This window comes from Panulirus ornatus, chromosome 3 (assembly GCF_036320965.1).
Source record: "Panulirus ornatus isolate Po-2019 chromosome 3, ASM3632096v1, whole genome shotgun sequence".
Taxonomy (NCBI): Eukaryota; Metazoa; Arthropoda; class Malacostraca; order Decapoda; family Palinuridae; genus Panulirus; species Panulirus ornatus.
The window spans coordinates 12,788,744-12,804,850 of NC_092226.1; the positions used below are offsets into that span (position 1 = coordinate 12,788,744).

Consider the following 16,107-nt stretch of genomic DNA (forward strand, 5'->3'; position numbering starts at 1 on the left):
TTGCTTATGCTATAAAAATATATATATTTTCATCACATACAATCTAAATTAAATCATGTGTAAAGCTCCTCCGGCTTGCGTCACTGATAAAAATAGAAACTGTCACTAGAATCAAATAGAATATATAGAATCAAGGTAAGAACAGTACGTCCCAAGTTAGGCTGTACCTCACGGTCGGCCATTGTTTATCCTTACTGAGTGGTGCACCATACGCTGCTCTCAGGCTCTCGTAGCAAAAATATTATCCGTAAGTATTGATGATAAACTGGTACACCATCACCGCCATTTATCACAGAGTCACACCATCATGGTCTATTGTCCTTCATTGTTTCTCTGTCGTCTTCACCACCGGGCCGGCCACACTGGTGTGCTTCCTGCTGCCGTAGTCGACTGAAGATTAGCTACAGCAAGATGGAGTCCGTACAGTTGCCCAGGTCGGAGGGTGTTAGGGCGTAGAGTGGGATGCCGGTGTCGGCGCAGATGAAGTTGTCGAAGCAGCTGGTGACGATGGGTTCCACCACGATCCACAGCAGCTTACAGTCACACCGGATCTCGTTACCTGCCGCAGAACGTTGGTTACACTGATGTAAACTGTTGTGTTGTTCTTCTCTAGAGAGAAAGTGTGGGTGTTTGTGTGTACAGTTAGCTTCTTTGATCTAAAAAACAAGCGTCAGCATAACATGATAATTATTAAACCGTTTATGTATGTAATCACTAGGGTGAAGAATCAATTAATATATATATATATATATATATATATATATATATATATATATATATATATATATATATATATATATATATATCAGCTTAAGGTAGGTATCTGTTTATCGACAAGTTGCAAGGAGGGAATGGACAGCTGGGTTGACTGCTACGCCTAGGATTCGAACCCGCGCCGGATTCGGTGTTCAGCAACGTTAAAACACCGCACCACGCAGTTACCTGCCTGTCGTAATGTGAACTACCCTTCTACTCTACACTGCTCTAACTGAGGTTAGAAAAGCAAACTGGGAAAGAATAGAGGGAGAGCCATGCATTGTTGAAGTATAGTGTAGGATAGATCTGTAGAAGGAAGAGTACAATGGAATATTTGTTGTCAATTGTCTCCACTGTAATAGATGTACTATACACGACGCTGCTCCAAATTACAGTTACACTACTTTACGTTCTGGTAAAGGTTTTAGTCAGGAGTTATCTTTCTAGTTCGCGATTAAAAAGATGCAAAAAAATTACGTTAATGTAATATTTTTCTCTGTCTTCATTCAGAAAATTCCTCAACTGATGAAATTTTTGTCCAAGTGGTTTTTGAAGACGCTGACAGTCATTGTGTTAACAGTGTTTGAATGTGCACCTTGTTCTATTCTTCGATGATACTGTTTGGAAAGAAACTCTTTCTCACACTAGCATTATACGTTTCAGTTTTACTCAAATTAGTTCTAGTGACTGCATTATTTTCTATTTAAAAAAAAAAAAAAGGATTTTAATCTAAATGCTAGTCTCCTGTGGGGTACTTTATCAAATTCCTTTTGAAGATCTAAGGGACGAGAGTCCTGCTGGTATGGGTGGTATGAGAACGAGATACAGAAATATAGGCGGCTCAAGTACAGGTTGTGGGAGTATGGGTGACGTGAATACAGGTAGATTCAGTATGGGTGACACGAGGAGGAAATGGGTGGAGGAAGTGGTGGGTAAATGGAATATGATGATTGAGGACATGGGTGATGCAGAGACAGCATACATGAAGTTAACTAATTGTATGATAGCACAGAATGTTCGAGATTGGACACCACGAGTGTAAAACTCCCTCCCTGTACAGTACTGTATGTGATGTTTATCCAGCTCGAATATCACCTCTCATTTTTTCTCTAAGCTACAAATATTTGGCTTAAATTGCCAGCCAGTTTCTCATGTCTGCATGATCTACTCAAGGTTCTTTTATCTTATTCAGCAGCTCAGACACACGATACCTTGTCTCTAGCTGTGTTACTCAGCAACCATGATATTTAAGGAACTTACTTTGACGCCATTTGGCCTGAGTATTGTACTGTACGGGGAGGGAGGGAGTTCTACACTCGTGGGGAATCATTTATTGTAGAACTTTCTTTAGTATCGTACAACTTGTTAAGTTTTTGTACGCTGTCTGCATTAGCCAAGTCCTCAATCATCATATCTCATTCATCCACCAATATTATACGATGAGTACTTTTTTTTTTACATCCTCCTGGAAGCCACCAGGCCACGTCTGGGTGAGACAGAGGGACAAGGCAGCAAACCTGGGCCAAAGGACTGATACTAAGAGCTACTGAAGTGCTGTCTTTGCGCTAACACTCCCAGTACCCAAGGCGGTAGCATCGGTGATATAGCCAGCTCCCTGGTCGATGACTGTCTACCATCTATAACCTACCAGGGAAAGAGAGAGAGTGGAGGGTAATAGGGTGGAGAAGAAGGACGTTAGACTACGCACCATCGAAGGCTAAGAAGGCGAAGTACTGGCTGTCGAGGATGATGGGGTAGAAGATCTTCTGGGAGATGGTGGTGAGCTGGTTCTCCCGCAGGTCGATCTGGACGTTCCTCAGGCCACGGAAGGCGTCATCACTGCAAGACAACAACAATGACTACAGTCACCTACTCCGGATACAGCGTGTTCATCTTATATCCCAGGGTGGACAGCGACAGCTACTGGGTGGTTGTGGTGAATGCTGAAGGCCACGGTTAGGACCATGATGATGGGACCACGGTGATGGGACGACAGTCAAGGGACCACGGTGATAGGACGACAGTCAAGGGACCACAGTGATGGGACGACAGTCAGGGGATCACAGTGATGGCACGACAGTCAAGGGACCACAGTGATGGGACGACCGTCAAGGGACCACAGTGATGGGACGACAGTCAAGGGACCACAGTGATGGGAAGACAGCCAAGGGACCACATTGATGGGACGACAGTCAAGGGACCACAGTGATGGGACGACAGTCAAGGGACTACAGTGATGGGACGACAGTCGAGGGACCACAGTGATGGGACGACAGTCAAGGGACCACAGTGATGGCACGACAGTCAAGGGACCACAGTGATGGCACGACAGTCAAGGGACCACAGTGACGGCACGACAGTCAAGGGACTACAGTGATGGCACGACAGTCAAGGGACCACAGTGATGGGACGACAGTCAAGGGACCACAGTGATGGCACGACAGTCAAGGGACCACAGTGATGGCACGACAGTCAAGGGACCACAGTGATGGCACGACAGTCAAGGGACCACAGTGATGGCACGACAGTCAAGGGACCACAGTGATGGCACGACAGTCAAGGGACCACATTGATGGGACGACAGTCAAGGGACCACAGTGATGGGATTTCACAGCCAAGGAACTACAGTGAAAGATGATCAGTGAAAAAAGCAATACAGTGCAGGGAACACTGTAGTGTCTGTAGGAGCTCCAAGGGGCGCCTCACCTTATGTAGGAGATCTTGTTCCAGGAGAGATCTATCTGGAGGAAGTTGGAGTGGGGGTTGTGGTTGTAGAAGTAGAAGGTGTCATCGTCCAGGGAGGTGAGCTGGTTGTGGTCCAGGTACAGCTCCTCTAGCTTGTCCAACGCTGCAGGAGACGAAAGGTATCAAAGACAAGTCCCCCCTACATACGACTGGGGTCAAGCTCAGTCCTGTGGAGACTGCCACACGCAATGTAAATATAATGTTTTAATGGAGTTTTTTTTTTTTTATCTTTCACCATCATTACAGCACAAGACACGTGTACATTATTTGATTATCCTGGATACAGATCTCCAGTGTTGGGGGATGGGTAATATTACTCCCAAGATATGGCGAGGTGGTTGAAGACCAGTAAAACAACCGTTGCATTACCCGCGAAGGCGTTCTTGCCGACGCTGTCGATCGTGTTGTAAGAGAGGTCGAGCAGCATGAGGGAGGAGTAGTTGAAGGCGTGGGAGTAGATGAAGGTGAGGCGGTTCCTCTTCAGGATGAGAGTCTGTAGTTTGGGCAGGTCGTCCACGCCCGTCGTCACGTACTCGCTGATCTGGTTGGTATCTGCAACGTCCCTTGGTTATCAGTGAAGGACGGTAGACCGTATTACTGCAAGACATACACGTTTCCATACACTGTATAACCTTCAGAGGACAAATCAACGCGAGAGATGTTGGCAGGACTTGAGTCTGGAACACTTTGGGATGTAATGCAACTACTCTTTTACCACAGCGAATGGGTAAGTGCTCTGTACTTAGACTGATTGAGGTAACAGATGAAAAAAGAAATATTCGGTACCAAAATGGGGAGATTTTCAGTTAAAAGCCTACGTCAGTGAAGATTAAAAAGCATTTAGAAGGCAGCTCCTCCGACACTTACCAAGGTTGAGCAAGGTGAGGGCTGTTGGCCGAGTTGATGAAAGCCTTGTTATCCACGTGGTTGATCATGTTCTGCACGATCACCACCTGGACAAAGTTCAAATCGCCCCACAGGTCTTGGCTCAGCACCCCGCTCACGTTCGTCCCACGTAAAGTAAATCTGTTTACATAACCATATGATACTTGGAGGAATTGAGAAGCTGGAGAATGTTTATTATAATACTTCTCTTTCTTTCACTGTTCTGTTCCATTGCAAGGTGCTCAGCAAAATAGTCTGGACGGCAGAAATTTAGAAAAACCTTGCTCTAATTGAACATCAGTTCTATATCACTCATGTTTTGCTTCTGTGTATCATCGTAAAGACAATACCAGTACGTTCAGGACGCTACCAGACGACGATGTTGTAGCCGCTCGTCTGAACCTCCGTTACGTGTCTTTTGATATTCTGAACGAAGTTTATACCATTAATCTCGTGAAGTTTATTGTCAAGGAGAGTATTAATTATGTTCTACCATCAAAGACGACATCTGTTAACCGTAGTTGATGGTGGCTTAACCCGATCGATTCATAACAAGAGACTTTAGCTGTAATTCTAATGTGCCACAGATTGTGGAGATGCTTGCATTGCTCTTGAAGGCCATATAAGCAGCTGCAGACCTAACGGGATTAGCTCCCACAAAGCGGTAGATGATACTATTGGTCTCACTGGGAGGTTACTTTCTACGTGAAGAACCAACTCCTTTTAGACAGAAGGGATTTCCATGATCCTTCATGATGGCAGACAACATGACTGTACCACCAAGATATCACCTGGGTTATTTATACCTTTGCCAAACTGTTGATATGTGCCTACCTAATCCTCAGTATTCTGAATATGATTTATTTGGTAAAGGAGTTTCATACTAGGGCCCTATATACAGAGTATTTATAGCCTTAGAATTATTTTTGATACCTGTGGGTGTTCAAGATTTCCCGATTTATGTTTATAACGTGATATTGATGGCCTTAATGACTGATTTGATGACCTGATTTGTAACGGTAACCCGGCAAAATTTATTGTGTACTCCATGCTCATCATGTGAGAGGCAGCGCAAAAGGATTACAGGGGTCACAAAGGATCTTAGTCAGACCCCAATGGGTTGACATTACATGATATTATTTTTTCATAATTGGCATTTCATTACAAACATGACATCGTTTCATATGGTAAGTTTTACCGACTAGATGCAAAAAAGTAAATACAAACTTAAAATTTCAGGCATCTCGTTATTAACAATAAGGTGTTGTGACATTTCTTGCAGGGTTTGTTTAGATCTATCCCTAAAAGCTTCTATATTTTCAAATTCTAAGACATGGTGTTCTAGTTTGTGTCTACATCACTGACCTCAGACTTCACATTTCACATGAATAACATCTCCAGAGAGGCCAACAATAGATAATGGTAATTAAATGTTAAATGCATTACGTATCTTACCCTGTAACAAATACATTATATGGACCCGACCAAATTTACTTTGTATTATCAGGACGTATGGTTAACATAAATATATTCCTTAAGTGAATGTGTCTAGTTATGTTCAGCAATGATATCCATTATACTAAGTTGCTTCTAACTTCTCTGTCATGTATAACTTTTCTATACACATATTCTCCGGCCACAGACATGATGGAATGATAAGAATAAACGAGTCAGTTTTTTGTTTATTCGGGATAACCATGATATTCCGAGGTAATATAATTACTAAGCATCATTATTTCAAAACATCACAAATCCTAACCCATCCTATGTGGATGTTTCCCTATCTAGCCTATTTGCCATCACATTATTTTTCGGAATAATTATGGTTCGTTATTATGACGTTTCCGATCTATGATGTTTCAGATTAAAGTGATAACCCCAATTCCGCATGTTAACTAGTTAAAAAAAAATGGGGGGAGGGGCAATTTCAAGATAAGGAAACATAATCTAATTGCATCACAAAAGTAGATCGAGAGAGTAGAAGAAAAACACATCAATGGACACCTTTCATTTCTTACATGAGATATAAAGGACTCTTGTGAGACTGAATGAGTAAACTACTCATGCGATATCGAATTAAGACGTAAGTGAAACTTGGCGAAAAATGTCCATAAACCTTTACCGTAACTTAGCTGACAGGCCGAGATTGATCTAAAATTTCAATGTCACCGTGCTCGATGCCATCATATGGTAGTAAGGAATTTGGGACTGGAAGTCTTTGCGAGATGAACACACACCGCACAGCACGCACAAGCCAGTGTACATACAAAATCTGGACCTAAGTTCAAATCCAATGAAGAAAAGCAGTGTAAAGACGATGCCATAGAACATTTCAAGTAACAGCGAAATTGAAATAAATGTTGGCTACCAGGGGACATCATATGAGGTTCTTAGAGGTATTGATTTATAGAAGTATTGCACTTACTCTTGATTTAATTGATTTTTTATTGTGCTCGACCTTCATAGGCCTCCCGGCTATCGTCACACCGAAACCCCCGGTCATGTTCGGTGTTCTTGTTCCTGGCGTAGGATAAACGTGCAGGAAATACTCATTATTTGTTCCTATACACGGGCTCTTCTGCCTTCTAACTTCAAGCGTGTGAAACTACTAGACGTAACTAACTTCTACCAAGTGTTAGGAAACCAATGATACTGTTTTCTCTAGCCTTTACTTTACATTTAGGTAAACCAAATAACTTATCAATACCTGTGATTTAACTTAGAAATCGAAATTCATTTTGTTTTGTGATATCATTAGAATATGTAATTCTTTTGATCTCGTCTTTACATTCAGTTATTTACCTTCAGTCCCCTCAAAAGGAAAAACAGAAGCATCCCTATGTTTATTTAGCTGTTTCATGATTTAGACATGTAAACAATGATACAACCTTGTCCATTTCCCCACCTTCCCAAACATGAAGTATGGTTATGATAACGAAATTTTCTCTAACTAAAACAGCATATTAAAGCGTTTAATAGAACAGTAATTGGTACCAGCTGTTTTATGATTCATATGAATATATTTTCATTCAAAAATGGTCGCCGGACTCTTATTAACTTCTGTGCAACAGCTGTCTTTTCTTGCTATAGGAACTTCAATGATATTATTGACTATATTTAACATCCAGATAATTCCAAAGATATTATCATTACGAAATAATGCCCATATTTTGAATTTTCTTCACTGGGCGATTTCATAATACACCCCAACCATCCTTTATTTCGTCAAGAGGAGCGACAGCGAGTGAACAGCAGAAAACTTAATGAAACCGAAATCTTGTTAGTGCAAAATATCTAATGAATTGCTAGGGGCTTCATCGTTGACGGTCGAACGACTGTAAATACGCCTAGCACCGAAGGCTAACTGAGAAATAGTAATCTAATTTGCCTCTGAGCTGGTGGAGATAAGCATCTAACAAAGAAAGATGAAATACACAAAATATTTGACTATCACTCATGGAAGAAAAATTCTTGGAATAATTGGGTCTTGCATTGCTATTCTAATGATTCATTCAAAGTTATACTGTAATTAGATCTATAGTTTGTCAAATAAAGAATAAGTACCCACAAATTTTAGTTCACATTCATAAAATCAGACGATATGGCCTTCAGACAGTTAGATTAAGTTTCGAGTTTATGAAAGGTAAGAGAAAACGAGTTCTCAATTGCCAATATAGAAAATGAGTAACGAGAAAGGTAGACCCTTTTATATTTTCATCATTTATTGGTTGATGAATTATTCAGCATCGTGGTGTTCTACGAGCATGATCTACTTCTATTTGGATATTTTTCTGGATACATATCGTTTATGGCGGTGATAAATGTGTAGCGAAGCTTCAAAGTACGAAGTTCAGTGAAACATCTGCAGAGGCCAAGAAAGTCTTTTAAAAATTTGACAAACCGCGGATTACAAAAGATAACGTGTAATAAATGTGAGCTTGTTAGCAAAATTACTCCTGACATTCGCATATTTGTGATCGACAGAAGGAAGTACGTTTATCCTCCTGCTAAATTACAAAATCAAAAAAATGTAATCATATTGGAAGCTTTGTTGTCCATTCGAATCGTAAAACCGTAGTGCCACAGGTGTTTTGTTACCGTGTGAGATTAATGTCATAAACTGGTTTAGTTTCGAACAGGAAGTTTCTCTACATTGTTATTAGTGTTGGAAGAACCCACTTGTTGATTTAGAAAAGTTTCTTTTTTCTAAGACTGACGATGTGGATTATGTAAACACGATACAGTTGTGGGGACACGACCTGGATGGTGGTCTGTTGGCTGAAGTAGGGACAAAGACCATTTACTGAGGACTGGACACAGAAAGCTTCGGCCTCAAACAATACGTTCAAGAACCTCAGTCTTTTTGGATAAGTCATATGCAGTCTCGTGAACCCCGTCACTGTAGCTTACTCAGCCCAGGGATATGAAAGGAAAAGTGAAGAATGTCTGAATGGTTATTTGCCAGGAAATAATATTGAAACCACACCTACATGTAGAAGTTATTTCGTCCATTTTTTGCAAGTAACTACATACTGGATCCTTCAACATAAGGTAACAAAACTTGGGTTTCGTTCGAAATTCCTCCCTGGAATTTATAGTTTACATTACCGTACTCAGCGTAAAGCACTACACCCAGTACCTCCATCCCCAGTACGTTCGGGGACATTGTTCGTTGACTATAGCTTGATAGTGATCAGTTATCTCTTGACATGTACCAAACTAGGTGAAGACTTGTCACATAGGTTTATTCCCGATGATGAAATCGTGTCATTCTTGCTGTGTGACGGGAAAACGCAACGCGGCGTAAGGAGCACGTGTGTCAGAAAGAGGACACGTTGGATTCCCTACACTCTGCAAGCGCTGAGGATTCTACGTATAGCACCTAGTGCCGCAAATTTAAGCCCTGAAGCTTTGAAGTAGAGGAAAATCGTTGGGTAAAAGCACTTGATTTCAACAGTTGGTATTGTAAGGAATCTTCCGGACCAATTTCGTCAAAATATTTCACTAGAACAGGAAGGGCGCCTATGGCGTCTCGGTAATTTTTACGAACAGCCGAGGACAAACCTTCTCCCGACGCTTAGTCTCGGAAGACCGTTTATTCGGTTCGTCAATTGATTTACAAACCGAATAATGTTTAAAACAAGATACCTTACCTGTGGGGGTCAAAGAATGGCAAATTTTCATAATTATTGATGAAACACCACTGATTTTCGCCATGCATCCAATCAATCTGATGTAAACAGGCTTGGAAATATGGTGGGTGCGTTATCTATACAGAGAATGAAATATATCACATGGGTGATGTGTCCCATACAAGGTCAAATTCTTATATATCCACAGAAAAACAAACTCACTGTTTACGCCGTCCAATGGAGTGTGCCATCTCATTAACGACAAAAAAATATCCATTTTTTGCATTTGAACAGGCAAATTATCTTCGTTTTTATGCTGGTATTGGACATTGTTCAAATATCTAACCCCACGTTTTCCCTATTCATAACCCAAGCATTAAAAAGGCAATAGCGAAAAAGAAATACGAGTTACCATGGAAAATCCCACTTAATGAAATGTCTTTGTATTACAAGTAATACAGATAACATGACCAAATTCAAACCTAACCTTATGTACAATTTTCATGAGTAGACTTGCTCTTCTGCAACTGCCATTGAACAATATACCAAAGTGGACTGGGTGTGAAGCTCTATGCTAAGTACGGTAACCTTATGAACCCCGTTACCCTGTTGCTTGATGAATTCAACCCTTCAGCTAAATTAGGCTATTTAGCCGTGTCAGTCTAAGGAAATATATATTTCTCTTTTTGATATGCTTAATCACTTGGTATCCATCCTCTAACACCTTTTGTCCTTTATGTAATCATATTTTTTCTAAAGTTTAAACATGAAAAAAGTAACGATTACCTAAACTCATTGTAACAAACCCTATTCTTCTCAGTAACTTCGAAGAAATATTGGAACCACGTTTTAATGGGGAACCTTCACTAAATAAGGTAAATGAAGATGAAATAATCTTGAGGGTTTATTGTAATGCGAAATTGCAATTAAAATCAGACAGGCACACAATGCGTTAGCTTTCATTAATCAAGGGAACGCCACAGGAAACCTACCTGAAGACGCGGGTCGTGATGAAATCGGTGTTGGTGAAGATGTCGTGAATCTGGTCGGTAGTGGAGGTGGTGGGCGGGCACGTGATGCTGATCAACCCAGCGCCCGTCCCGGAATTACCCACACACTGCACACACATAATTTCAGCACCGTTAATGCTTGTTTCCCAGGTTGGAAAATGGTAAAAGTAGTCTGCTTACATTTTGAAGCTTCCCAGGAAATAGAGCCAGGCTTCCAGTCATTGTTTATCAGCATGTACTCGCCACTTCACGCCACTCTCATTGTTTATCAGCATGTACTCGCCACTTCACGCCACTCATTCATCACAGTTTATAGCTACACGCATCTCGTCACCAGTGAACGTTATAAAGACCGTCATTTAAGAAAAAAAAATCCCATGGAAACAGAGTAATGTAAAATTTCTGACCAGTGATATATCCTTAAACTCCAAACCACCGAATACCATCAAAATTAAAGAGGATTGTGATAGAGTCCCTGAAATACACCTGCAGCATGAAAAATGGGTGTTTTTGAATTACAGGAAAATAGGCTTCCTTATAAAATCATAGGATAACATACAAGAAAGATTAAGAAAAGAAACGACTGATATAGTCCTAAACTTACCCAGGGAGAAATTAACTTTTAGTGAGAGCGGTATGCGCAACAGTCTAGGGTTGACATGTTTCGCTAGCGGTACTTCATTCTTTTTCATTTTTTAGCACAAAAGCCACCGACCAGTTGACTCCTCATTTTTACGTACCCTTGTTCTACGTATCACCACTGCTTCAGATGTGTATATAGTTCCAGCATGACACCGTGTGGTGGTTAGTGGTATTCGTCTTGGGAAGCCCGTAAATAACCCTTGCGATGGGTGAGTTTGTGTTGTTTCTTCGTCGTACCACCTTGCATTGAATTTAGGTTTAGTTTTGATGAGATCATCCCTGATGTTATCGCACTTTTCTGGGTTTTTTTTATGACAGACTTTACAACGTATTTTCTTAACGAAGGTTTTTACCGTATGATTCACGTTCGTTTTACGATGAGTGAAAATATTTTAAAAGTTTTGATGTGTGTATGGTACGAATTAATAACCATCAATTTTTGGTTACATCATCCTTTTTTTCCAAAAATTTAGTCGCAGGTAATGTTCTTCCGTTTGTCTGTCCAAGATTGAATTAATCAGCAAGTAAAGAACTGTGATGCATTCATTCACATCTAGACTTAACAGCTACAGTAACTACTTGAATTTCCATTTTAGATTCTAAATAAGTTCGTGTCATGAGTGCGTTTACTAGTAGAGTTACTTGGTGGTATTGATTACCAGCAGAGTCATTTGGTGTTGTTGAAGACCTAACTAGATGGTGAAGTACAGCATGAATCACACTTTATTTGCCACAGACTCTAACAAAAGATATTGAATGGCCGTGCATGGGAGGCAGGCGTATCTATCTAGTGTTATCAGAGTGACTTCTGTGTTAGTTTAGAGAACGATGCTGGTGCATGTGTTCACAGGTTTGCCAAACCTCACTGGAAGACTGATTAAACTGCGAGGACGTGAAACGAGATGTGGCAAAGTTAAAGACTAACCGACGCAGAGAACGAAATCCATTGAACCAGTGCCACAAATGCAGATATCATATTTTTATAAGCCTTTAAAAGTCACCAGGACCCATTTTAATAGATCTACGTACGCTGAACTTCTTTGTACACGAGAAGCCATTTCTGTCAGAGCTCAGAAGACAAAAGTTTAGCAGTTTAATCGTCTTCCCGAAGCACAAGGTGAGGTGGACGGAGGTGTGTTGCCACCAGCTGCCTCACTAGTAACAGGGACGGGCGGGTATGGGGCCGCTGTACGTCCACCACTGACCTTATACAATGCGAGTGTGGTGGTAACACACACATACCATCTGGTGCTGTCATTATCTGTGAAGGCCACGTGACCTTGTAGATGGGTTCCCTTGACTGCCACCCGCTACATTCCACCTACTAAGGTACACCTGAAACAGCTACCCAACCAGTTGGTACTGCCAGCAAGGTGCCACTGAGTGGGTATATTTAATCTTCCCTAATGTAATGCACGTGGCCATTTTCTTTGACATACGTAGCAACTGAAAAGGTTAGGTAACCCCTTTTTAGCTAAAGTCGACATAAAATTAGCTTCATTTGAAATACTGTTTTAGCGATATTTACTTTTCTCGTTTTACGAATAGATATCTACCGTATACTGTATTTTTGAATGAATAGTTTCGCTCTTAGGAATAGCCTCTACACGACAGGATACCTAACCCTCTGGCATATTATTAGAATCGTCGTCAAACCCATGAGCAAGGAAGTATTGAGCCAAGCGATCACATCGTATTTGAGGAAAAAACTAGGATGCATTTCCCAAGTTTGGTCACTGCTCTAAATTAACAAAGAACTAATAGAGACGTTCCAGAAGACGGCAACAAAGATGGTGTCAGAAGTAAGAGAACTGAGTCACAGTGAGAGGTTAGAAACCATAGTTTTGTCCACCAAGGAGGAGAGGAGCGAGGAGTGACTTGATTAACACCCTTCAAGTTTTTAACCCAGTTTGGTGATGTCACCAGTGAACATTCTTCGAAAGATGCAAAGATTGTAGAACAACCAGAGACCGTAAATTTTAACGAAAAACTTTTCAGAAAATATATAATGAATACTTTTATAGTGTAAGTGTAATGAATGAAAGTATAGCTGAGTTATGAATGTGGACAAAGAATTTTGAAAAAGAATGACTATATAAAATGTGGTCCCACGAGTGAAGAACTTTTCCTTACTGTAGAAGTAGGTAATTTACACTCATTTCATAGTCTTCGTCACGTGTTGTTTATCGTTGCAGTGTACCAATCTCGAACCCATTTCGAAACCCGGGACATTTGGCTTAACCAACCAAACCGTTCATTCTTCCCTCTGCGGTTGACTATTTCAAGAGACAGGGCAATCAATACACTTATATACGTTTCTTACATAGTACACACAATAATCACACTCAGCACATCCTAATAATGTTTGTTTTTTGTTAATCTAAACAAAAAGAATCTATTAAAGTGTTTACAATTACACTTTACACCAGATAACTTGCAGACACTGGAAAACTATAGAGTTAAGCGTAGAATAAATACTTCAAGCTCGTAATTTTAGTCTCATTTCCTAACATTCTCTTGCTCACCATTTTGCCAAGAATCCTCGAAGATTCTTCATCCAGTTTCTTACTCTCAAAACCCATGTCTGTAGTCGATATTCATTGTAAGATATTCATAGCTTTATCACCAGCCACTTGGACAACCTTAGATGAAATCTCAGATATACTAGACTCATTTACCTCAGCACCTGTTCTGTCCTTGACACCATTACTAAACCAGGGGACAGTATTTCCCTGTCCTTGGCAGACAGCTAGCTCCAGTACATTTTCATTAGCACGAGCTGAGCGAGTCAGTCTAGTGTTTCATATTGATACAAAGCCTTGTGTGAGTAGCATTTGACCAGTTATATGCATCCAACGATACTTAAAAGCTTTCAGGAAGACAATGCAAGTATGTTAACAATTTCCTGTTATAGGAATCGTAATAAGAGTGTGAGTATACGTACTGTGCAAGGGGAGAGAGGGTTCTTGTTGTCGACGGTAGTGGGACACAAGTCGCACACCATGGGAGGGGCGGTTCCTCGCACGGTCGACTCCCGCTCGATGGTTGCACACACTTGTGGACTCGGCAGTGGTGCCCGAGTTAGTTCTGGTGCCCGAGTTAGTTCTCCTTGGTTCCTCATCCACCGTAACCGACTGTCACGCACATCATCCACTGTGTCTTTCATTGTGGATTTCCGTAGACTGTGGGAGGCGCTTAAGGTTGAAGCCATTGTCTGGGAGCTTAGCCTCCGCTTCGATGTCTTCTCGGGAATTTCTTGCTCAGAGTCGTTCCCAAGATTTTGTTCGGTTATGGTATTCCTTTCTTTTCCTGAGCCCGAAAGGCTATCGATATTTTTATGGAATTTTTCTGTTTTCAAAGTGCTGTCCAAGGTTCGTGTCGCTGTTTTTAGCTTGTATGGCTTCCCTTCGTGTCTGTTTAAATGGATGTCTTCGCCAGGCAGAACGGTCGCCTTAAAGCGGTGGTACAAAGGGTATGTGTGTGTAAGTCTTTGGCTGTCTTTCAGTGCACAGCGGCTGCCGCTCGCATACAACATCAGTAGTAATAAAATCCTTGATAGAGGCATGATTCCCGTTAACTTTATATGCACTGATCGAAAATAAAGCAGGTTTCTTATTGATATATCCAACTAGTTAAAGGTAAGCACTTGTAGGCAGCTTCCAAACAGTCCAAATCTAGCGCAATATTTCACTTGCAAAACTACTCAGATTTTATTCTTTTCCAACACCACAACAAAGCAGTTTGAGCATTTCATTCACCAGCAAAACGTACGCCAGTTCAAAACGTGTGGAAAAAAAGCTGTGTCGTAACGTCGTCAGCTGAGATCGTTGCGTGATGTGTCTGGTTGAGACGCCTGGGCTGTCGGGAAGACACTGGTTATCAGCGGTGAGGACGAGAGTGAAGCCACCACACAGGCGCCGCACTTGTATTGCCCGCCGCCCACACCAACGAGTTGCAGTCTCTCGCAGACGCTCTGATTTGAACACTTTAGTAGAGTGTACCTTGGTGCGCTACGGGTTTTGTGGATGATGTGAGAGTCAGACAAGTACTTTCAGGCTGTAACTGAATAAAAGAGAAGATGGATCGCGGTCGGAGGCAAGTGTGCGGGGAATAAGGATGGCGTGTGTGTGTGGTGTTGTGTGCAGGGAGGGGTAACCATCACCATGACGAGACTTATCCTCACTATCGCGTCCCGCCTTATCTCTTATGACGAAATCTTGTCATTTACAATTACTCCATATTGCGATCATCACTGGTAAATATATAAACAAGACGATCTGCGGTGGTCACTAGTAATCTGCAAAATCTAAACCCCCCGCCATTTTAGGTATGGAGGCACTGGTAGACGGTATTGTTCATGCTAGGCCTGAAAACGAATTCGTACGGTCCCGCCCATGACGATGATATAGGATAATCTAGAACGCATTATTAGAGCACTAAACTTTAATGAATAGACACTTATTTGAGGTTCCTCGCATGACACGATTTTATGGGAAGCCTTTGGTCATAATTTCGGTATTTAGCTCTTTATTTAAACCTTTTGTACTCTTCATATACAGTTGTTGGAATACTTTCTCACTGGTAGTACTCATGTTTCAGGGGAATGATGCTGTAAACTCAGGAATTTAATATCAGAATGAACTGGATTTTTTTTTTTTTTTTTTAGCTTTAAACTAATGTTTCGAATGATCGAAATTTTGAGTTCATGGTGTGCGTGACGAATGCATAACGCTTATTCACTCCCTGCGGATAATTTGCTTTTAAAAGCTGTGGTCCGGCACGCTTGGAAAACACGGTGTACATATGAAAGCTGAGGGACTTTCACGGTCGAGCAGGACACCTGGAGGGTGAGGAAGTCACGTGTGTGTCTATTATTCCGAAGTAGAAATGACTCTGGAAGAAGGTCGAGTTTTTGATGTAGCTCCCACTCGGTACAT

General features: G+C 41.3%; 1 protein-coding gene across 1 annotated transcript; it reads right to left on the reverse strand.

Moving 5' to 3' along the window:
- On the reverse strand, nucleotides 1–15,079 carry LOC139759393 (oplophorus-luciferin 2-monooxygenase non-catalytic subunit-like). The gene is made up of 7 exons (XM_071681482.1): nucleotides 14,115–15,079; nucleotides 10,511–10,635; nucleotides 4,369–4,527; nucleotides 3,871–4,064; nucleotides 3,463–3,604; nucleotides 2,465–2,595; nucleotides 1–559 (listed from the first exon to the last, which is right to left on the reverse strand). Exons 1-7 carry the CDS (start codon nucleotides 14,733–14,735, stop codon nucleotides 402–404), a joined length of 1,530 nt encoding a protein of 509 aa, XP_071537583.1. The 5' UTR covers nucleotides 14,736–15,079; the 3' UTR covers nucleotides 1–401.
- Between the last annotated feature and the right edge of the window lie 1,028 nt (nucleotides 15,080–16,107).